Source organism: Micromys minutus (assembly GCF_963924665.1).
Source record: "Micromys minutus genome assembly, chromosome: 1".
Classification (NCBI taxonomy): Eukaryota; Metazoa; Chordata; class Mammalia; order Rodentia; family Muridae; genus Micromys; species Micromys minutus.
The window spans coordinates 27,847,104-27,871,546 of NC_137969.1; the positions used below are offsets into that span (position 1 = coordinate 27,847,104).

General features: G+C 40.6%; 1 protein-coding gene across 7 annotated transcripts in view; it reads right to left on the bottom strand.

Moving 5' to 3' along the window:
- DEPDC5 (DEP domain containing 5, GATOR1 subcomplex subunit) overlaps positions 1-24,443 on the bottom strand; it is a 117,090-nt gene that overhangs the window by 68,251 nt on the left and 24,396 nt on the right. For all 7 annotated transcript variants that reach the window (XM_080927116.1, XM_080927114.1, XM_080927115.1 and 4 more), the window contains exons 10-21: positions 23,171-23,232; positions 20,625-20,694; positions 19,419-19,491; positions 17,113-17,216; positions 16,778-16,852; positions 14,917-15,051; positions 14,520-14,581; positions 14,325-14,398; positions 11,832-11,901; positions 10,232-10,268; positions 9,489-9,609; positions 5,349-5,569 (exon numbers count right to left, since the gene is read on the bottom strand). In XM_080927116.1, the coding sequence (XP_080783242.1) occupies positions 5,349-5,569; positions 9,489-9,609; positions 10,232-10,268; positions 11,832-11,901; positions 14,325-14,398; positions 14,520-14,581; positions 14,917-15,051; positions 16,778-16,852; positions 17,113-17,216; positions 19,419-19,491; positions 20,625-20,694; positions 23,171-23,232 (1,104 nt within the window). The remainder of the gene's footprint in view (positions 1-5,348; positions 5,570-9,488; positions 9,610-10,231; positions 10,269-11,831; positions 11,902-14,324; positions 14,399-14,519; positions 14,582-14,916; positions 15,052-16,777; positions 16,853-17,112; positions 17,217-19,418; positions 19,492-20,624; positions 20,695-23,170; positions 23,233-24,443) is intronic.

Genomic DNA, 24,443 nt, shown 5'->3' on the forward strand with positions numbered 1-24,443 from the left:
GCCAGCAAGGGTTGTACTGTGCCACCCTGCCTGGGAAAAAAAAAAAAAAAAATCAATGGGTTTAATGAACAAGTCTGGTCACAAACACTGCCTGTTTTTCTTTTGTTCTTCCTTCTTTTCTTTCTCTCGTAATGTATTATATAATGAGGCTAATTAAAAGACTGGTCAGACTACACAGTGATATCCTCCATCAAAGTAAAAGCTACCTCTCACTGTGAAATACACACAGTTTAAGCTTGTAGACTTAGGACCCAGAGTGAGGAGTCCCTCCCTTGTTTATGTCATGTGTCCTTAAATAGCTGCTTTCCTAGCTCAGTGTGACCCCTGGTTCTGTGGTAGGAAAGGGGCAAACAGTTCAGGGTATTTAAAACACTGTGCGACTTAAGGTGTAATGGTACTTGCTCTAATCCCAGCACTCAGGAGACAGTGACAACCAAATCTGTGAGTTCCAGGCAGCCCAGTTATCCAGGGCTACAAAGTGAGAGCCTGCCTTTAAACCAGCTACCGCAAGTACAGCTAGAAGGTAAACTTTCTACAGTAAGTTACTGTTATTTATCCCATGGTATAAAAATATCTGTGTGGACCAGGCATAGTACCACATGCCTTTAGTCCCAGTACTTGAAGGGCAAAGACAGGCAGATCTCTGAGTTCAAGGCCAGCCTAGTCTACAGAGCAAATTCAAGGGCTATCCACAGAGACCCTGTCTTAAAACAAAACACCGACAATCAACAACAACAACAACAAAACTCAAATCTGTAGTAGAAACAGGAAAACAAAATTCATATACAGACAGGAAGCTCAATTGGGAATTCCCAACTGCCTTAACTTCCCCAGCCTCTGCAGGTGTGTAAGCCTTTTCTCTGATGATACCCTGGTCATCTCTCAATCAGGGCCTTCCTGTGCTCTGCTCTGCTCTCCCTGACTTGATAATGTTCTGCTGACTTCAGTGCCTCTATCTGCTACTTGGTATTTGTCCTTTTATTTCTGCTGCTTAATACATTCACTCATTCAAAACAGAAAGTACAGTTATCATTGATTATTCTCTGAGCCAAACAGAATACACTGTAAGTGAACGAATGGTGCTTTAATTCATCAAATAAGAAAACATATGGCCTAATTAATTACTATGAAAGTGAGTGAAGAAACACAGCTGGAAACTCGGATGCTGCACATCTACAATCTCAGCACTAGGGAGGCTAAGGCAGGAGGATTGATTTAAGTTCAAGGCTAACCTGAGCAATAGTAAAGTGAGACTTTGACTCAAAAGGGTGCCAGCAAGACGGCTCAGCAGATGAAGGTACTTGCTACTAAGCCTGGTGACCCAAGTTTAATCCGCTGACCACATTTGGTGAAATGACTGCACAATGCATTTGAAGCCCTAAGCTATATGAAACCTTGTCTCAAAAATGCAAAAGAGAACATTTTAAAATAACATTCTTTGCATATAAAATAAAAATGCTGTTAATGTAGGTGATATAGGTTATACACTCTAATCATATAAATAAATAATCTGCTTCTTTCTCCATTGAAGTTTCGTGCTTTCAGTCAGCTTAAAAAAGCATCCAATCTCAAAAATATTTATAGGCATAGCATATAGCATAGCATCATGGTTCCTCATTGATAAATGCATCTTGTTGCCGAGGGGTTGGGTCCCAGGAGCTGAAAGTTTCCGCTGTTAACATACTGAGTCATGGAAAAACTTGCCTGCCTCTCAGGGCTCCTTCCACAGCAAGGGGGCAACTGTGAGCATACAGCATTCCTAAGGCTGTCAACACAATCAGGATAGGTGTGCTCCCCAACCACACATTCTTAAGTAATGAAATTATGGAGGACAGTGAGGAGTAGAGAGTGACTCCATGGTTGCACCAGGGATTGGACTCAAATTTCTGCATGCTGGGCGAATGCTCTCCCAATGAACTGAACTTCCTAACACCACATAGAGAGATTATCTATTTTAGTTACATGAATACACTGTAGCTGTCTTCAGACACACCACAAGATGGCATCGGATCCCATTACAATTGGTTATGAGCCACCATGTGGTTGCTGGGAATTGAACTCAGAGGTCCTGAGTTCAATTCCCAGCTGAGTCATCACTCTAGCCCCTAATTTTTACTTTTTGAGAGTGTTTCTCCATTGCTCAGGCTGGGCCTGAACCACCATGCAGCCCAAACAGGTACTAAATTTGTGACTCTCCTGCCTCAGCCTCCCCAGTACCTGTGGCTTTGGACCTGTGCCACCAGGTCTGGCTGCACACTGCTCTGTCTTAGGATTTCTCTGTATGGCAGCTCTGGTGGTCCTGGAACTTGCTTTGTAGACCAGGCTATCCTAGAACTCAGATCTAACTGCCTCTGCCTCTGGAGTGCTGGGACTGAAGGAGTGTGTCACCACACCCAGCTCCCTTTCTGTGTTTTAAAAGTAGTTGTGGTAAGATGAATCTTTATGTGATAAAAACACACAAAACATGAGTGCAGTATAGGTAAATGAGCTCTGTAAATCATGCCAATGTTAAGTTTCTGGTTTTGATGCTGCTCTATAGTCATATACAATGTTATCACTGGGAAGACCAAAGGTTCAACAACCTTCCTGTATGACTTTTGATATTTCCCATGAATTATTGCTTGTTTTAAGAATAAAAGGGCTTTTATTGTTGTTGTTGTTTATTTTAAGACAGGGCCTCAACTTTGGAACTCTAGCTTTGAACTCACTATGTAGATCAAGCTGGCCTTGAACTCATATAGATCCATCTGACTCAGCTAGAATTTAAGGTGTGTGCCATTGTACCATACTTGGTTTTGTTTTTTTAAGTCAGGAGCTTATAAGCTACAGCTGCAGTCACAGCTGGGTAGAAAAGATAGGAAACAGGAGGATCCCCTGAGACCCCTAGTATTTGACAGCAGATTAAAACAGAAGAGCTGGAGACATGAATAGCACTACTGCTCTCGCACAGACCCCAATTTGGTTCCTAGCACCCTATGTCAGGCAACTCACGAATGCCTGTAATTCCAGCCCAAGGGTGTCCCATCTCTGGCCTCTACAAGCACATACACACAGACCCACAGAGATAAATACAAATTAAACACAGAAGGTCTTAGAAGCAGTAAAACAGAAGTTCCTGAAACAGCTGCAGAAGTAGACCGAGGACATAGACAAGGATGACAAGGCTTTCAAGAGAAAAAAAGGGGGAACAGAAGTAAATCAGGAAGGGTCCTGACCCCAGCTGCAACTAAGAAATCTGTTCCTTAGGATGGATGACGGTGACCCTCTTCCAGTCCGATCTAAACATCTGGTTTTTCTGCGGTAACATTCTTCCCTGCTAACAGCTAGAACAAAGTGTTATTCTAGAACCGGCTGTACATCATAATGAACTTCATACAATGGCTCACTGTCTCTAGTTCTCATTTAATTCAGCTGTTCATACCCTGATTGTGAGTTTAGGGTTGGGGGATGGAGGTTCAAAGCAGAGTTTCTCTGTGTACCTCTGGACCAGGCTGGCCTCAAACGCTAACATCTACCTGCCTCTGCCTCTGGAGTGCTGGGATCAAAGGTGTTGCCACCACCATAGGGCTCAGCTGTAAATTTAAAGGGAACACAGGATGGGGTCAGGCAGAGCCTGCTGTATTATCTTTGCTGTACTCTGAAGCCTCTGTCACCTTGAATTGAGTCAACCTTTTTAAAACAGTCCCCCAGTGTCACTGTGAAGCTTTAGTTGGCATGAAACTCACATGCAGACCATGCTGGCCTTGAAGTCACAGAGACAGGCCTGTCTGGGCAGCCCCAGTGATGGGATTAAAGGTATGCACCACCACGCCCAGCTAAGCTAATTCACTTAAAAAGGCTAAAAAATAAAATAAGAGTTAAGCATAATCAAATCAGAGAGAGAATAAAGTGATATGGCATGTCTGCATATTTGTTGGAAACGAATTCTAAGAGTCTATCTGCCCAATTGTGAATATTAATCCTTTATATAGAAGAATATTTGTATATAACCACTTCAAGAAATTCTAGATTAGTTATAACAATCAATATAATGTAATTACCATGTAAGTGTTATATTATCTAGGAAGTACTGGTAAGAATAAAAAGTCTGATTACATTTAGTATAAGCTTTTTTTGTATGTATAGGTATTTTGTCTGCATGTATGTGTAGGCGCCTCACGCATGCTCAGTGCCTTCATGTCAAAAGGACATTTGAATCCATCTGCAAGCGTGCTCTTTGGAACATGCACTGCCTGAACGTTGCTCAGAGCCACCTTCCTGCCTCAGCTATCATTCTATGTAGTCATTCTCTAAAGTACCCCTGACATGAGATTAAGCAAGCAGTCACGGGTTACATTAGATAAAAGCAGTACAGATAAGACCCATTGCTGTTTTGCAAATAATAATCAATTTTAATTTAGCCATTTGGTTTGTATTCATTGTGACTGTATGTGAATCTAAGTCATTGATGCTGCTAGTGAGGGTTGCTCTTTCTCTTAATCACTGGGTTATTTTTAGAGTACCACATACAATTTCCTAGGCTTTGTACATTTTGAGTCAATAATAAAAACTTCTTTAAAGCTTAAAAAAAAAGTAGGACATTGAATCCCCTTGGAACTAGAGTTATAGACAAGGTTGTGAGAGTATCAAGACTGGCTCCTCTGCAAGAGCAATTGCTCTTAAATGATGAGCCATTTCTCCGGCAGCAGTACAAATTATATGTATATATATATATATATATATATATCTGTGTGTATATGTATGTATATGTATGTATTATTTATATATACATAACCCATAGCTATTTATTCTATGGACACAGAAATCCATGGTTTAAGTATGAACTGGACCACGGTGACAAGGCTAAATCTGAAGACTGAAGCAGGAGGATGGCAGGCTCAAGGACTATTTAGGCTACAAAGAGAGCTCAAGTCCAGCCTGGGGATCTTAGTGAGACCCTGTGCCAAAATAAAATAAAAAAAGAAAATGCCAGGCCTAGGATGTAACTCCGCAGCATGACCCTTGCCCTGAGTGTAATCTCCCCTACTACAAAGAAAAGGCATACTGTGCAAAGTCATTCACAGAGGATGCAGTTATTTTAAGTAAGGCACAAATGGAAATGAGAAAATGACACATTGCTTTTGACCTTAGGCCTAAGATGGCATTGCAGACGATGTATAAAAAGTTAAGACATAAATAGTACAATACACATGTAACACCTAAAATGATCTATACTCGTTTGCTGTCATGGCAATAACTAAAATATGAGACGCACATCCCACTCCAATCACTTCCTGCCATTCTCACCCCGCACCCCCGCAAAGTAACTGTCCCCAGACTCCCAGCTCTGTCTGTTTCAGCACTCTGACCTCTGGTGCTGGTGTAGCCCAGTGAGCTGCTGACTTCATACTGGTGCAGGTGGGGGTTAGGGATCATCAGGATGTTGGTGCTCTTGCCCAGAGAGCTGTCATCAGACGCCTGGCTCCTCACTTCCTCAGTGGGCAATGCTCGGCTCGGGAGGGAAGGGCTGGATGAGACATCAAAGGAGCTGGCACTTTTGCGATTGTGATTCTCCTGCTCTCTCACAGACCTGACAGGAAAGAGATAGATTACTACAGTGAAAAGGACGCTGCAACTCTGAGTTCAATGTCAACAACAATCATCACCTTATAAACTCAGGAAATCAGAAGTCAAACTCCCAATGTGGGAAATAACGCTAGCCTGGACAACAGAGTAAGATTTCATCTCAAGAGGAAAAAAAGGACATGGCAGCTTATAAATAACCCTGACAAGTGAGAGGCTGAGACAGGGAGGATCATCATGAGTTCAAGGCCATCCTAGGCTACACAGTAAATACATGAGCTATAGAATGAGACCCTGTATCAAGACAAGGAAAAAAATTGAAAAATATTTTATTAGTTATGTATATTTGTCTGCTTAAGGGTATGTTTATGTGAATGCAGGTGTCCAGATCTCATTCTCCGAGAGCTGGACTTATAGGCAGATTGTGAAAGGGAAGATTGGGTGCTGGGAACTGGTCTCAGATCCTCTGAAAGAGCAGTATGTGCTCAACTGTTGAGCCATCTCTCCAGCACCTACAAAAAAATTGTTTGGCCAGAAAGTGGTGGCACATGCCTTTAATCCCAACACTCAAAAATCAGAGGAAGGCGAGTCCCTGGGTTTGGGGCCACACTGGTCTTCAGAGTGAGTTCCAGGACAGGATGCAGAGAAACCCTACCTTGAAAAACAAACAAAAACTGTTAAAAACGTATACTGAAGCAATAGAATTGGAGTGGTTAAGAACACTTGCTTCTCCCGCAGAGGACCAAGTTCCCTTCTATGCCAGCTGGCTCACAAGTCTCTTGTTGACAGTATGTGAGTTCCAGGAGATCCAACTCCCTCCGTACATAAGAATTAAACTAAATTGATTTTTAATGTAGTCTAAAATATGTATAGATAAAAAGAAAATGACACATAACATTTGCCTTGAAACACTGAAGCCAATATTTCAAACATATTCAATGAGAAAATAACTAGGATATTTGTCTCTCTGGTAAGTGTTAATGTTTTCTTAGGAGAAGGAGGGACCCATGGCTCCAGCTGCATATGTAGCAGAGGATGGTCTTATCAGGCATTAACAGGAAGAGAGGCTCTTGGTCCTGTGAAGGCTCAATGCTCCAGTATAGGGGAATGCCAGGGTGGGGAGGTGGGAGGAAGTGGTAGGTGAGTGGGGGCGCACCCTTATAAAAGCAGGGGGAGGGAAGAGGAGATATGGGGTTTGCAGAGGGGAAACCAGGAGGGGGCATAACATTAGAAATGTAAGTAAAAAAAAAAATATCCAAGACAAAGAAAAAAAGAGAAGTTTTTATAATAATACACTCATTGAAACATGAAACTTTGTGCTACAAAGATGTTTCAATGGTTAAGGGCATTGATGTTCTTGAAAGAAACCTGAAATCAATATCCAGCACCAGGATGTTGGCTCAGAACTGTATCTCCTGTCATAGGAATGTCTTATGGTACTGAAAGGCATTTCATACAAAAGCTGTATAGTCTTACATTCAATAAACCATCCACACACAAAATAAAATGAAAAGAAAATTCTCTAAGGTGACAAAAGCACTAGGAAGAAAGATCAAAAGAAAAAACTCAACAAAGAGGCACAACATCAGAATAAAAGAATCAGCCAACCAACAGGACTGTTCTTACAGCATCAGGGCTGTTTCCAACCTTTTAAACGATTTTGTATTAAGTCAAGAGCTTAAAGGTAGCCTGAAAATGCATCTCTAGATCTGACTACACATCCATGACTGCAATGGTGACTATCTGAGCATCAGCGTATGCTTCATCATGTGCAGGGGCTAGAGGACCTAGTAAGGTGTGGTCTGTGCAGCCAGGCACTTCATGTAGATGGTGTACAGTGGGAAACACTTGCAGATCCACAAGTCAGGAGTCTAAGGCAGAAAGACCAACAGAGCCAAGTAATTTGAGCTCAGCCTGAGAAATACAGCCAAATTCAGACTCAAAAATAAAACAAAAAGACTCAGAAGTAAAGCCAGAGGTGGCTCAGGAGTTAGGAGCACTTGCTAGTTCTCTGGAGGAGCTGAATTTGGTTCTCAGCACACCACCAGGCTGTTCCTGGTTGTCACTCTGGGCGCCTGCTCAAACTGTGGCACACAAACACACATATTCATACACATACACAAATAAAAAATTGAAATAAATCTGGAGGAAAACCAGAAACAAATAAAAACCTGTAGGAAAAGGCCCTCTGCGGTTCTTACCGAGTCCCCTAGGCAGCGCGTGAAGAGTTGCTGCAACAGCATGTATTCCAAGCTCTAGACATGGCCTTCATGATGTGTGAAAGCAGGAGAGAGAGGGACGCAAAGCAATCACGTGGCCATCATAAGCTCATTTGCCACAAAGTCAAAAAATTAAGTAACATTCTTCTAGTGAGTTACATTAGTTGCAAATTTAAGACCTAAATGGCAGGGTGGCGGTGGTGCACACCTTTAATTCCAGCACTCGGTAGGCAGAGGCAGATGGATCACTTAGAGTGAGGCCAGGACAACCAAGGCTACACAAATGAGCTCTGTCTCATTAACCATCCCCCAAAACTAGAAAATGAATGTACATGATTTGGTCAACAACAAACTAGAGTTCTACTTCACACATCTCTGGGGAAAAATCAACAACCTTTTTTTCCCTCTAGTTTTTCACACTCAGAAAACAAACTGTACATAAAGAAATAAGCATAAAACTGTTAGCCGGGCACTGTTTGAGCCTATAATCCCAAAACTAGAGTCTAAGGCAGAATGAATGTGATGAGTTAAAAGTTTCCCCTAGTGACACAGTGAACACTAGGGCGGTTTGAGCTGTGGAGCGAAAGCCTAGGACACACTTGTAATTCTACCAACTCCAAAGGCTGAGGCTCAAAAATTACAAGCTCATGGCAAAATTAGATCAAACCAAGTGAGTTCAAAGTCAGCCTAGACAGCTAACTCACTGAGATTCCATTTCAAAACAAAAGGTAAAAGAACCAAGGCTTGGTATGTGGCTTAGATCTAACGTGTTTACTTAGCATGCTTCAAGCCCTACGTTCAATTTCTAACATGGAAAAAAACAAAGCAAAATCTAAACTAAGCAAAAAGCAGACTATCAAGAAAATAAAATGTGTGCTGGAAAGATGACTCAGAGACTCACTGACTGCTCTTCCAGAGGTCCTGAGTTCAAATCCCAGCAACCACATGGTGGCTCACAACCATCTGTAATAAGACCTGATGCCCTCTTCTGGTGTGTCTGAAGATAGCTACAATGTGCTTGTATCCATAAAATAATCTTTTTTAAAAACAAGATTTATTTTGTGTATGTAAATGTTCTGCCTGCATATGTGTAGGTGAAACACATGTTTGCCTGTAGAGGTCAGAAGACAGCTTTGGATCTCCTAGAACCTGGAGTTCTAAATCTAGATGGTTATGTAACTACCATTTGGATGCTAGAAACTGAACCTGGGTCCTCTAAATGAACACATGCCCTTAACCACTGAGCCATATCTCTAGCTCTTATTTAAACATTTTTAATGTTGCATTCAAAAAAGTCTCTTGGGTATTTGTTTGTTTGTTTTATAATAGTCTGTTTTAATATAAACAAGTGTAGATGGGTACCTCTCAGGTTTTTTTGTTTTGTTTTTTGACACAGGGTTTTTCTGTAGCCTTGGCTGTACTATAACTTACTCTGTAGGCCAGGCTGGCTTGAATTTATGAAGAGCCACCTGCCCCCGCCTCCCAAAACCTGGTATTAAAGGTATGTGCCACCACAGCACTCAGGTTTTCTTAACTAATCTTTTTTCTTGAGATATAATCTCACTATATAACTGAAGCTGGCTTTGAACTTGAAATCCTTCCACATTTGCCTCCTGAGTGCTAGGATACAGGCCTGTACCACCATGTCTGGCCACTAAATAATTTTATATGACCCACCCCACCCCACAAGAGAATCTGATGGAAAACCTGCATGTGGCGAGTCGCTGAGCCCGGGATGGACCAGGCAGCCTGAATACTTGAGCATCATAGGCATCATAATCTACTTGGATGGGAAGGGTGTTTTCAGATTCCTTTGGAGTCCCGAGAGCTGCAAAACAAACAATACAGTGAAGATAATCTAACAGATACTTAGAAACATCACTAGAGGTATACCTCTCTCTATAGGAATGACCTATAGAGGGGCATCAAAATTTGAAAGGCACAGGTGATACACTACTAAGGGCAAGACAGAATAATAACCCAACCATCAGGTTAAGAGTGACATAAATGTCAAAGTGATGTTAAAATAATACAGAGAGGCCAGGCAGTGGTGGCACACACCATTAATCCCAGCACTTGGGAGGTAGATGCAGGCAGATTTCAAGTTCCAAGACAGCAAGGACTACACAGAGAAATCCTGACTTGAAAAACAAAACAACAATAAAAATGTTTTAAAAGTATAGAGTTTAAAAAAGGCAGTGTAAACAATACTGTAGTCTTTTATACTCTTGCTTTAAATTCTGACTGATCATGCTCAGTGATTTACTACTTTCCTGACCCCAAAAGTGACCCATACAAGTGCAACGTACAAGGAACAACAAGGTGACATAAGAAATATGGGTGTCTTGACATTTTTATGAACCTTTTTATGATATTTCACATTATTCTGTTGCTATGAATTAGCTGACTATTTCTCAAAGTGATGAAAAAAATCTGTCAAAAATACTCACATGTATCACGGCCATTTTTGGTTTTCTCAGAGGCAGACTGAAAAATTAAATAGATAATTTATCATTCCTCTGATAAAACAGTATGTGCTACTCTCCAAAGCAAAGACCCATCTAGCAACTTATGAAAAGTGGGTGCCAACCACAGTGTCAAGCCCTGCTAATAAGTCTTTTAATTTCTACCTTGCATTTATTTGCACAACCTTATCCAGATGGGGCACAAACTGAACTCGATAGGGGAGTGTGTTGGCTAATTTTATAACAATTGATACAAGTTAGAGTCATCTGGAAGGAAGGCACCTCGGTTGAGAAAATGTCCTATTTTCTTAATTACAAGCCTGGGCAGGTGGTCCTTGTGTTCTGTACGGAAGCAGCCTGGGCAAGCCAATAGCAGCATCCTCCACAAACTTTGCACCAGTTCCTGCCTCAGGCTCCCACTCAATTTGAACTCCCACCTGAGCTTCCCTCAGTGAACTCTGATTTAGAATTTGTACAACACATAAACCAATTTCTTCCCAATTTTGTTTTGGTCATGGTATTTTGTTAGCAAAAACCTAAGACAAGATGGTTATTCAGTTCTTCACAAAATAAAGGGTTTGCTGAAGTCATGTACCTAGCAAACACCCAAGCCTGTATTTCCTCTCAGTCAATTTACTATACTTACTGTGTTTGTTTTACTATGGCTAGGTCCTATGTGATTATCCCAAAAACACCACCAGGTCTGCCTATACCTTATTAGAGTCAAGCAGTCCATATATCACCAAACTTACTAACATGAAGTAAATAGGGAAGGGTGCAGGGAGCCTTATGAGCCACTTTTATTTTCTGAGGCAGAGTCTCACTGAATTTGGCCTGGTGAATTTAAAACTTCTGATGTCGATTAAGCTAGCCTCAGACTCCCCCTGCCTGTGCCTTCTGGGTGCTGGGATTGAGGAAATGTGCCACCAACTGAGCTGAGCCATTACTTTTTAAAGTGTTCTGAGGAACCTTTCCAATCTCCACACCAACAATCAGGAATTATTTTTAAATGATCAAGCCACACAGAACAGCATAACCATTTGCAGTACTTGATACACATGGCTACCCTGCTTTGCCAAAGTATCACACACCAACCAGGAACTCTAGTGCCAATGTTCCTACCTCTTCTAGTATCTAGAATCATTATTAATATATTTCATGGTAAGCAGAGAAAAAAATCTCCACATTTAAATTTCTATTTACTTATTACCACAATGCGACCATTTACAATTTTACAATTTTGTATTTCTCCTTCACTATAATGTGTGGGCCTCTGCTTATCCTCATCTCTAATAAGATGTATCAGAATTAAACCAGTCACATTAAAATGAAAGGAACTCTTCCCCCATGAACTTTACTAGAGCCAGCCAGCCTACTTTCCTGCTGGGGACTGAATCCAGGGCCTTATGTGTGCGTGCTGGGGAAAGTGTTCTAAACTGAGCTGTAACACCAGCTACTTCTTAAAGTTTCAACACAATTTTAAACTCTATTTATGCCCCTAGGCAGGGGAGAGGGAGGGTGAAAGCACTTCAGTATCAGAATAAACCTGACAGCCCCTGAAAGCTGATCAAACTGGAAAACATACCTTCTTTCCTGCCAGTTTTATTCGTGGAGTAAAACTGTTACAGAACAGCTGGCTTTTGGATGTGTAGAAACTGTTAAAAAAAAAAAAAGAAAAGAAAGAAAGAAAGGCCATTAATCTATTATTTATATGTGTGTATGGTGTTTGGCCTGCATGTATGTCTGTGTGAAGGTGTCAGATTCACTGGAACTTGAGATATAGACACTTGTGAGTGTCTGCCTTGTGGGTGCTAGGAATTGAACTCCAGTCTCACAGAAAAGCAGCCAGTGCTCTTAATCACTGAGTTATCTCTCTAGCCCAATTTCTTGTTATGTTTTGTTTTTCAAGATAGGGTTTTTCTCTGTAGCCCTACTGTCCTCATACTCAGACCCACCTGCCCCTACCTCCTGAGTGCTGGAATTAAGGATGTCCCCTATTGTACCCAGCTTCATTACTCTAAACCTTAACAAACTGAAATCCAGGGGAGGTCAGCATGCCTGCACAGGGCTTTGCTTTAGGTTTACAAATCTTCCTACTTCTAGCCAGAACGATGGCTCAGTGGGTGAAGGCACTGTGCCAAACTGCCAACCTATGGTAGAGAGAATCAACTTCCAAAGCCATCTTCTGATCTTCACACACACCACACTCACACACAAATCACAAACACACATATCACACAAATAATAAAGCCAAGCAGACAAGACAGCCAAGGCTCTGTAGAACCTTTACAATCTAAACTGTAATCTTAAATTATGTATTCTTCCTTGCCCCAACCCATAAATGAGTGAGTATATGTGCTGGAAATAGTAATAAATGCTGGAAACAGCAAATATAGATTTAAAGCAACCTTATAAAATGAGTGAATATCTGTAAGTGTTGAAGAAAATGTATAGATATTGCTAGCTGACATTTGTTTCCTTGTTATCTGGGTCAGTTGAACCCAATAATACAATCCCTTACAAAATTCTGTTAAAGATTTCTGTAAAGCATCCCTCATTCCTTCCCTGTATGTTCTGTGCTGTTCAATGAAAGAGAGAGCAAAGTCCTTTGTTGGAATCACAAAGACACACAGGACGAGATGCACATGACTGCACTTAGGCAGGCACAGATTCAGATTCTTACAGCAAACAGAAGGCACAGGAGAAAAGCAGAGGATTCAGATCTTGGCTCGACCTTGGTTAAATTACACCAAGGGATGGTGCTTCTTAACTTCTGAGTCATAACAGCACCAACACATTGAGTATTCTGAGTCTATTATTGTGTTCAAACTGATATATAGGTGCATGCACTCTCTCACTCACACACACACACACACACACACAAACTCACTTACACAGGCATACACATACCAGAGAGATGAATTATAAAGTAAAATGAGACAAAAAGATGGAGTTCTGTTAAAATGAACCATGAAAAGACTAATTTTCAGGGCTACAAACAATCTAATATCACAATTTTCATTTGGGTTTCAAGATTATTGTTTGTTTTGTTCTTTCTGTTTTGGTAAGGCTCACAGTGAAATGTGAAAAGCAGGGTCAGTCCCACCAAACTCTTGGATTGAAAAGTCCTTCACATGTGGTTCTTTCTATGCTGCATCGTAATGAAACCAGAACACCAGTGTAGGATAAAGAATAAAATGGGAATTCTGGAATCTTCTAACTTACTATAAAGAAAAATTCGAGAAAAATGCAAAACTGTAACTAGAATACATGTATTTCTATATATTCAAGTTGCCTTTTCTTTCCTGAACTAAACTCAAAACCATGAAACATATGGTTTTTATTGTGATTTTGAATTAATAACTGAATAGAAATGTATTTAAAAAGTTACAAATAAAGAGGTCAGCAAGGTGGCTCAGGAGGTTAAGGACTTACTGTTGTAAAGCTGCTAGCAGAAATGAAGATATTCTAAACAGACACTTGTGTCTCTCAATCTGAAACTATTAAAACAACATACTTCATAGACATGGGAATTCCCCAGAAACTTCATGCTAGAGAAGGGAAGGCTGCTAGCCAGTGTGGGACTTTTCTCCTGGAAAGAGACTTCAGTCTTAACAATCTGTGAAGCCATCCTCCAGACAGTGGATTCTCGGGCCTAGGATAGAGCAATTGCCAACTCTGCATAAAGCCCTAGGTGCAGGCTAGAGAGTTTAGTGATGGAGGACCTGAGTTTGGTTCCCAGAGCCCACATCAGGTGGCTCTCAACCACCTGTACCTCTAGCTCCAGATGACCCACTTTTGTCTGGCCTTTGTGAGCACCCATATACAAATGGCATATGTACACATAATAATAAAAGTAAGTATTTTTTAAAACAATACAAATAAATAAATGCATAAGGCAGATCTGGGTGGCTCAGAATATGATCCCAGCATTCAGGAGTCCCAGGCAGGATTGCCATGAGTTTGAGGCTGGACAACACAGAGACTATCTCAAAAAACAAAACAAAATAACAAATTTAAAGAGCCAATACCAAGGAAACTGTTCAAACATTTGTCTTCTGCTCAAGATCATACCTACCTGTGGTTTATCCAGTGAGGAATATTATAATCATCACCCAGCCGAGAATCCCTCGGAACACTCCGGTTGTGCAGCTGCAAGAGAGAATGCCGGGACACAGATGAGACAGAAAATAAACTGGCTATGAACTGCTCAATTTTTCTATTTTAATTATTCTTCAACTGGTCCTTCAGAAGACAATCTAAATTCTATTACCTTGAATAATGGCACAGCATGTAATGGCTGCTCTCCCATGCACACCAAGTCCACACCAATTCCTGAAAGGGAAGGATGAAGAAAGATGGGAGGAGGGCACAAGCAGAGTGAGTCTGCTAATGCCAGTCTGTAATGACATTACCGAACCTGGATGGTATGAGGCAATTTAAACTTAGAAATACATGCATTTGCTTTTCCCCTACTATGCTTTAGGTTAGACACTGATTTCATAGAAGATCTATAGAAAGAAAGCAAGGCCTCCACTATTAAATTCTAGTGACATCCCCTCACTCCCTTGCAAAGCCCTCCATATTCTACGGAGACACTGAAAACTCCATGGTGCTAAGACAACTCAGGCTATGAACACAGGGAGAGAGCAGAAACCAAGAACTATTACCATTATCAATCATCCGCTGCTTGGTCAAGATCATGAGTAGACGGTCCACTTCAAAGACGCCTACCCCCGGCGTGATGACCACAGACATCTGCCCAGTTCGATCAAAGTTTCGGTTGATGTAGTGCTTGTCAAACACTTAAAAGAAAACAAAATTCTCCCAGTGATGATGTCACAGCTTTTCAGAAGCCAGCACAAGCAAGTATCTCTGTGCTTTCAGAGCACTTGGCACACATTCCAATCATTCTGACCTGAATTTTACCAAGTTATACACACACTTACTTTCCCTTCTACTTTGGCAATGTCTTAAAAAGAAGTCCCTCACTTTACCTTCTACCAATTGCCCTCACTGATGTCTTTACGGCTTTAAGGTGCTTAATTTATGTCATAAGCTCATATCATCCATCAATGAGCCTACACTGAAAGCTCCAAGAAGCAATCATGATACCTTATACTTACTTGTTTACTGCGTGTATATTCAAGTGCCCCAGTGCACAGGCCTACATTCCAAGAGACTGAAGTCAGGTCATCAGGTTGACGGACAAGCACCTTTGTCCACTAAGCCATCCCACCAGCCCCCAAATATCAGTTTAACACAATATTTAAGAAAATAGATCAAGAGCTTTATCAGAAGTGTAAATTTAACGAACTAATTTTTATTCCTGAACTAATTCTTGTTAGGAAAAAATTTAGAAAGTCAAATATGACAAGAAGAGTAGCAATAGCTACCCTGTGCTCTAGAATCGAAGCCCCAGCACCTGAATATGACTCCTGGAAAGGCAACATGATGGAGTGAGAACTCATCGGCCCTTCCCTCCAGCCAGTGCTGCTCATGGCGACCAGGAGCCAGTCTTACAGTCTTTCCACTAGGAAGTGGAATTCCAAATACAGCAGAGACAAGATCATGGGGGACTGAATGTGACTCCAGGAATTCCTACCGCTGTGTCTCTCGGAGCCACCAAGATCTCTATCTTCCCCGAAAAGACCTGTCTGTATCTTTAAATTTCCCTTTCAGTTGGCAAATAATGGTATCTCAGCTACTACATACAACAGGAACAGGCCTTAGGAAGAGGCTCTACCATACTCATGGGCTCTTCTTACAACAGGGCGGATGGTGGGTACCTGGTTTTTACTTAGTACACTCTTCTACATGTGAATTTTAATAATTTAGCATATGCACTTTTTCTGTTTTGTTTTTAATTTTTTTATTGCATTTTTATTGTGTGTAGGATGATATGCCTACTACTAAATGCACACGAAGGTCAGAGGACAACTTGCAAGAGTTATTTTTCTTCTAAGATCTCAGGGCTCAAACCTAAGCCCTCACCTTGTCAGGCACCTACACTAACCGTCTCACTAACCCCATGTCTTTCTTTGTGCTTTTGTGACAGGGTCTCTTGTAGCCTATGGTTTCTATATCCCTCATGCTTATGACTCTCCCTCCCCAGGCACCACACCCAAGAATATATGTATTTTCTTTTAAAGCAAAACTAAAAAGAAAAAAAAAACCTTTAAAATCAGCTGAGGGATAGTATAAAAGATAGAAACAGAGTCTGTAATAAAAAACAAACAAACAAACAAAACAAAAAACAAAACAAAACAAAACAAAAAAAAAAAAAAAACGCCACCAGGCAGGAGTCCTGCCAGCTACCACTAGGGAGTCAGATGAGAACAGTAATCTGCTTTCCCAATAGAAGGCCTATGAGCCTGACATTATGACCACCCTCTTAGACTATACTGCTTTGAGTTAATTTGAAGTGTCACTAGGAAGAGGGCCACCAAGTCTTGGTCTTTGCACACAAACAATGAGCTTGCCTATGGCCACTTGGAAAGCAAAAGGTTGGCTTACTGTGTTCTTACTCACCATTGAATGACAAGTTGATGGCCTCTAGGTAGTTTCCTTGTGCTGAGGTAGAATTGTCTCCTTGAGGAAAGCCCCCTGAAACAAAAGAGAGCAACAAGAAAAACCATTTCATCAAAGATGAACATTTGAAAACTACCAGGAAGGTGCTGGGTGGTGGGGGCTCACACCTTTAGTCCCCGCACTCAGAAGGCAGAGGTTCTCTGAGTTCCAAGCCAGTATGGTCCAGATAAAGGTCCAGGACAGCCAGGGCTGTTACAGAGGAAGTGTATCTGGAACCACACCCCCATCCCCCAAAAAAGGAAGGCCAGGAAGGTCCTCTGACACAGATGCAGTACCTGCCTGTTCCAGTCGCACCAACACTGGATACTGGATAAAGAGTTTTTTAATGGTCACAAGGAGTGACGTCCACTCTTCCCTTCTCTCATTCTGCACCACCACTCTGAAAGGAATGTTAGCATGAAAGAGAAATCAAGCACCTGTTACATACAGGCTATCGGGTTCATTACAAAGTTTCAAGGAAAAGGGATAATGTGATTAATAATGGGTGATAAGCAGGGAATGAAGAAATAAACATGTCTACCATTAAAAATAGAACAAGCTAGGCATGGTGTTTCAAGCACTATGGTGTTTCAATCCCAGCACTCAGGAGGCAGAGGATTTCAGTTCTAGGCCAGCCTTGTCTATATAGGGATTTTCAGGCCAGCCAGGGCTACAGAGAAAGACCCTGGGTCAGAACAAAAACCAAAGAAAGTGGCTCATTAAGAAAAGGCACCTGGCATAGTGCCTGATGCGTGAGTTCATCTCAGGACCTAGAAGATGTAAGGAGAAAACAAACACTCACAAGCTGTCCTCTGACCTCAACAGTATTCCCATGAGTATATGTACACACACCAGAAATAAATAGTAAATCAGGGCTGAAGAGATAGCTCATCAGTTAAGAGCACTGGCTGCTCTTTCAATGGACGCAGCTCGAGACTGTTTGTAACTCCAGTTCCTGGGGATCTGACACACTCACAGAGACATACATGCAGGCAAGACACCAATGTACATAAAATAAGTGAGTGAATATCTGGACTCTTAATAATAACTCTAAGGCAAGCCATGATTGGCATGCCCATGAATGGCATGCTTTAACCTTAACACTCAGGAGACAAAGTCAGAGATCTGAGTTTGAGGCTGGTTTGATCTACACAGTGAGTTCCAGCCAAGATTACATAAAAACTGTCTTAAATAATTATAATGATATTTTTTAAAAAAGGAAAAAATGTTTGAGGAAGATACCCCTGATGTTGACTCTAGCCTCTTCATGAGCATGTATGGAAATACAATGAGCATGTATGGAAATACCATGAACAACGGGTGCACACACCCCTACACACACAACAACACTACAGAACAGAATAGGACAACAAAGGTTCTGTGTACCAACCATTCAACCCTAGTAGGCAAAGAGGCTGCTAGCAAGCCTGAGAACCTCGGTTTAGATCTCCTGCACAGATGGAGACACCAGACAATACCTGTGTATATATTTGTAACCTCAGTGGTGTGGGGAATGACAGACAGATGGACCCCTGAGCTCAGTGGCCAGCCCACTCAGCAAACTCCAAGTTCAGTGAAAGACACCCAACATTGAGCTCTGGCTTCCATATGCACACTCACACAAAGACTCACACAAATACAGGAATAAAGCTATTTTAGCACACAATCAAACTCTGAAAAGCATCAGATAATTGGACAATATTAGAGTCATTGTTAATTTTCTTAAATGACAATACGAATATATATATAGAAATATCTTATTTTGCATAGAAATAAAACTCTTATAAGAGTTATAATTTGCACTAAGATAAAATCTAGCCAAAAGCAGAAAAAAGAAATATGATAAGATATTATCTGTAAATGCAGACACTGAATACCCAAGGTTCTTTTATTACCTACATACAGAGCATTAGCTTTTAAGGTTAACATATTTTACAATTGGGCTAAAAAGACGGCTCAGTGATTTAGAGCACTTGATGCTCTTCCAGAGGTCCTGAGTTCAATTCCCAGCAACAACATGGTGGCTCACAACCGTCTGTAATAAGATCTGGTGCCCTCTTTTGGTGTGTCTGAAGATAGTTACAGTCTTCGTATAATAAAATAAAAACGAATAAAAAAATTTTTTTAAAGATATTTTATAATTAAAAAAAATCTGGAAGCTGTGATAGTTCATACCTACAATCATAGCACCATAAAAGCAGAAACAAGGAATAGTACACGTTGAAGACTAGCCTTGTTCCAGGAAAAGCAAAGATAAAAATGGACACTGTTCATATGTAAGTACACTGTAGCTGTCTTCAGACACACCAGAAGAGAGCATCAGATCTCATTACAGATGGTTGTGAGTCACCATGTGGTTGCTGGGATTTGAACTCAGGACCTCTGGAAGAGCAGTCAGCACTCTTAACCACTAAGCCATCTCTCCAGCTCTAGATACTGTTCAAAAAAGCAGAAACAAATAAAAATTCTAAACACAATGTATTATTCTGTATCCTAGAATTTTAAAAGTACAAGAACAGAAAATTGATAAGTCTGAAAAAGTTCTTCAAGGTAGAAAGAAATAACCAATAAATAAATAAATCAAAGATACACCAAAACATACTTGTAAAAGTCCTCATAGAATCTCCCTTTGTGATCCTGTTGAATTGAAGCTCGGTTTACTTCAGGAAATTCATCTGAAATAAAGAAAATTCACTATACAAATCATATTGAAAAGAAATTTTCACAGTGCTGTTAAATTACTTTTTTGCCTTGAAGATCTGGTATCACTAAAAAATAAGCCAGGAGTGGTGGTTCATGTCTTTACTCCCAGCATTTGTGAGGCAGAGACAGGCAGAACTCTATGAGTTTGTGGCAAGCCTGATCTACATTGTTCCAGGACAGCCAAGGCTACACAGTAAGACCCCCCTTTAAAAACAAAACAAAACAAAAAGTAGATAAAAGAGTAAAGACAACTGTGCATTTGTTATTTGGGTTTTTAGATTGTATCACAGCACAGTCATCTCAGATACATCAAGATGCATTATTTTCCTCTTTACTTGGTCCCCCATCAAAGATGGCAAAGACAAAAAGTACAAAAGCAAAGAAGACAAGAATAATTGCTGAAGATGACAGTGAGGGACCCAACATAAAATAACTGAAAAAAGGCAGTGTGGTGGCATGTGCTGGCACTCCAGATACTCGGGAAGCCTGGGACAGCAGGTCAGGGCAAGCCTCAAAACATAACATGACGCCACCTACGAAAAATGTTCAATTTATCAGGAGTGATGCTGCACAGCTTTAAGCCCAGCACTTGGGAGGCAGAGGAAGGAATCTCTGCTAGCTTGAGACCAGCCTGGTTACACAGTGAGTTCCAGAATATAGTGAGACCCTGTCTCAGGAGAAAAATCAAAAGAAACAAAAAAATCAAATAAATAGATAAAATTTGGAAAATGTAACAAGAATATATTGTATTTTTTTTTAATCTATCTTCGAGGCTGAAGAGATGGCTCAGCGGTTAAGAGCACAGTCTGCTTGCTCTTCCAGAGGTCCTGAGTTCAAATCCCAGCAACCACATGGTGGCTCACAACTATCCATAATGGGATCAGATGCCCTCTTCTGATGTGTCTGAAGATAGTGACAGTGTAGTCATATACATAGTAATTCTTTTTAAAAAATCTGTCTTCAATTAAAAAAATTGTATATATAATATATAATCACACACATGTATGTATGTATGTGTGTATGTATATGTATGTATGTATGTATGTATGTATGTATGTATGTATGTATGTATGTGTATGTATATGAATGAGAAAAAGTTACTCACCAATAGATTTTGCATCATAAAATGTTCTGGAAAACAGGACCACAGTCACTTCATGACTACAGTTCTTCTCCTAGGCAGGAACACAGAACGAGTACAAGTTTACTTCCTTTACTTCACTATGAAGTCACCCATTCAGACTAAGAACTCAGTGGCTGTGCAGTGCTCACAGCATCACGTGATCACAGGACGCACGGTGAAGGAGACAACACTGCACGCTGTCAGAAGCCCTGCTACCAATTCTTTCATTTAAGTGCACCACCACTTGATCTCAGTAAGTTACTCAAAGTTTCCAGGATGTGCGATCTTGGAAAGCTACAATTAAGAAAGATCCCCTGTCACCCAATCCTTCACTTGACATAAACCTCATCAACTGAACATTAGAACTTGATTATATCTCTACCCATGTTTAATTCACAAGAACTACAGTTTAGGGGAAAAGAATAGTGCCCACAGTGGTGGTTTTAAGGACCAAAGATACTCCAATTAATCATAGGATGAGCACTGGAGGCTGTTAGAAGAAGATGGGAGTAAGAATGACGCTTCCATGAAGTCTTGGGATCAAAATCCTGGAAAGAGGGTACTTTCGGGTGAAATGAAATGCAGCCTGTCGACAGGTCAAAAGTGTAGTTTCTATTCCTGCCAGGCTCAACCTCACCTCTCCCAACCACACTAACAACTTGGCATTTGACATCAAAGAATGCAACTTCATGTCATATTCTTTCAGGGCTATCACAAGTGGACAGAAATTCCTAGCATAAGTTAAAATTCAGAAAGTACTGCTTCGGTGAAGCAGAGCTCCTTAGTGGCCAACTAGTTTACTGGATGGCACAGGCTCTAAATCCGGCATTCTTACTAACTGATGGACAGGAAAATGTCACGTCCAATAACTCCATGTAGAAAAAAAGATAGGAAGTATCATCATCTCCACTTTGCTGAGAAGGAAACAAAAGCTCTCCGCAACAAAAAGCTGGTCTTAGGGTTAATATGACAGTACTGGTTGAGTGCAGTGGCATATGCCTGTAAACTCAGGGCCTGGGAAACAGAAGTAGAAAGATACCACCCTGGACTGTACAGCTAGACCCTTATCTCAAAAATGGGAAGAACAAAATAAAGACGGTATGCAGACTGCCGCAGTTCAGTGTGTCTGGATCGAAATTCTAGTACCTATATTTTTATAGAAATAAAAATCTGATCCTCATAAACAGTCTTATAAAATTAACAAAGAGTTTGACTTCTTACTACAGACAGCAAAACAGTGCTAGTAATCACACTATTTGACATGAGGAAATATTGACATAAGGATAAACGTATAGATAAATAGAACTGAATCCAAAGTCCATACATCAACCAATATATCTGTGGTACGGGGATGTTAGACAAGGATAACAAAGTCCATAGAGAGGAAAGAATATTCTATACAGCAGATGTTCTGAGATAACTGGGTGGCACATGCTCTTAATCCCAGCACTCAGGAGGCAGAGGCAGGTAGATCTTTGTGAGTTCAAGGCCAGCCTGGTCTATAAACCTAGTTCCAGAACAGCCAGGGCCACACAGAAAAAGCCTGTTTTGAAAAACTGGAAAAACAAAATAATAACAACAGCAACAAAAAGAATGAATTTGGACCCTACTTCATACATGGAAGTCAGCCAAAAATCTAAAATATTAGGAATAATACCATAAACTCTTAGAAGTTTGTCTGTCTGTCTCTTTCTATCTATTACCACATAGTTTAAACTAGGCTGGCCTCATTCTCTGAATGTTGGGACCATAACCCAAGTGTTGGAATTACATCACAAATGTTGGAATTAAAGGTGTGCACCCCCATGATCGGAATTTAGGAAAATACTTAAGACCTTGAATTTGAGAGTGATTTCTTTCTTCCTTTTTTATATCTTTCTTTTTTTTTTTTTTTACATTTATTGTATTTTGTGTGCACTGGTCTTTTGCCTGCATGTGTGTATATGAGGGTGCCAGACCCCTAGGAATTGGAGTTAGAGACAGTTGTTAACTTCCATGTTAGTGCTCTTAACCACTAAGCTACTTCTCCAGCTCCAGGAGCGATTTCTTGCGACATCAAAAGCACAATACCTAATTGAGAAGATAGATAAATAGAGGCTAGGGGAGCAGGGGGTGGTGGCCCATGTCTGGAACCCCAATGCTGAGGCAGCTGGAAAGGAGCTCCCTCAGGCTCCCTGGCCAGCCATCCTAGCATACTCAAGACGACCCAGAAACAAGGTAGATATGCCTGAGGAACAACAATGAAGCCTGACTAATACCCCTCAGATACAACTAAAATGTTAAAATAGAAAAGGAACCACAAAAGAAAAGCACAGCCAACAATCCCAGTTCATGTGATTCAGGAGGATCAGAAGTTCACGGTCATCACTGGCTACATAGGGAATCAGAGGCCAGCCTTGGCTTCCTAAAAACTGTCTCAAGAAATTAAAAATTAAAACTTAAAATAATTAAAAGTATTGATAACTAAAAAATTTTAAATGAAGTGAGTGATATCCACCCAGAAGATTGGAATGTACAAAGAACCATACCTTCCACTTAGTAAACAGGTCAGCAAGGAAACCATTCACAGCTTTCTCAAAGTACAGATCCCCTGAAAGGAAGTGAGAAGGCAGTTAAGAAATAGGACCAAAGAGAAAGCAATGGGTTCTGCTAAATGTTTTCTAAAAGATCACAAAGCCTTTAAAGTACAAAGTCAGTACATGTGGTGACACAAACCTTTAATCTCAGCATTAGGGGCAGAGGCAGGTGGATCTGTGTGTTCAAGGCCAGCCTGCTCTACAGAGCAAATTCCAGCCAGAGCTACAGACCTTGCCTAAAAACAAACAAACAAAGGAAAAAAGTATAAAGTACAAAAATGAAGGAGAACCTACTTGCACACACTAGACAAACACTCTATCTGGGCTGTGTCTTCAACTATATCAAGCCGAGTTTAATTATGGAGGTTAGGTGGTTCCTTAGCACAGAAAATACAAGATTGTGCTTTGTCTTAATTACATCATCTCATAGTTACAGTATCAGCTTCAAGGTAAAAACCCACATTCTTAAAGAGGTAGATGACTGGTTAATATATTGTGTATTCAAAAAAAGAGAACAACCTAAACGCCAAGCATGATACTTTAAGTGTACTAGAAGATAATTTGCAGAGCCACTGAGATAGCTCAATGGGTAGAAACACCTGCTGCCAAACCTAATGACCTGCGTTTGATTCCCAGAACCCCCAGGAGAAAGAGAACTGACTCCGGAAAGTTTTACTTACACACACACACACACACACACACACACACACACACACACACCATATTCTAAGTAATAAAAGTTTTAAAAGAATGTTTGATAAGCCCTAGTCATTCATAAATTATTGTTTATAGTTCCTTCTATCCATAAACTTCCTTGCTGATGCATAGCAAGGATTAATTTGTAGTAACCTGAAACTCAGCAGTTTTTGTATTCTCTGCTCATTATGTCATATTATGTAATAATTCAAATACCATAAAGCAAACTTGCTTTTTTCTGTGGATGAAAGTGAGGACAGCCTGGATTATAGAGCAAGATCCTGTGAGCATGGGCTGGAGAGATAGCTTAGCAGTTAAGAGCACTGACTGCTCTTCCAGAGGTCCTGAGTTCAAATCTCAGCAACCACATGGTAGCTCACAACCATCTGTACTGAGATATGATGCCCTCTTCTGGTGTGTCTGAAGACAGCAACATTGTACTTATATATAATAAATAAATCTTTTTTTAAAAAGTCAAGCACAAAAACAGAAGGTAAAAAGTTTAATAAAAAAAGAAAAGAAAAAAATT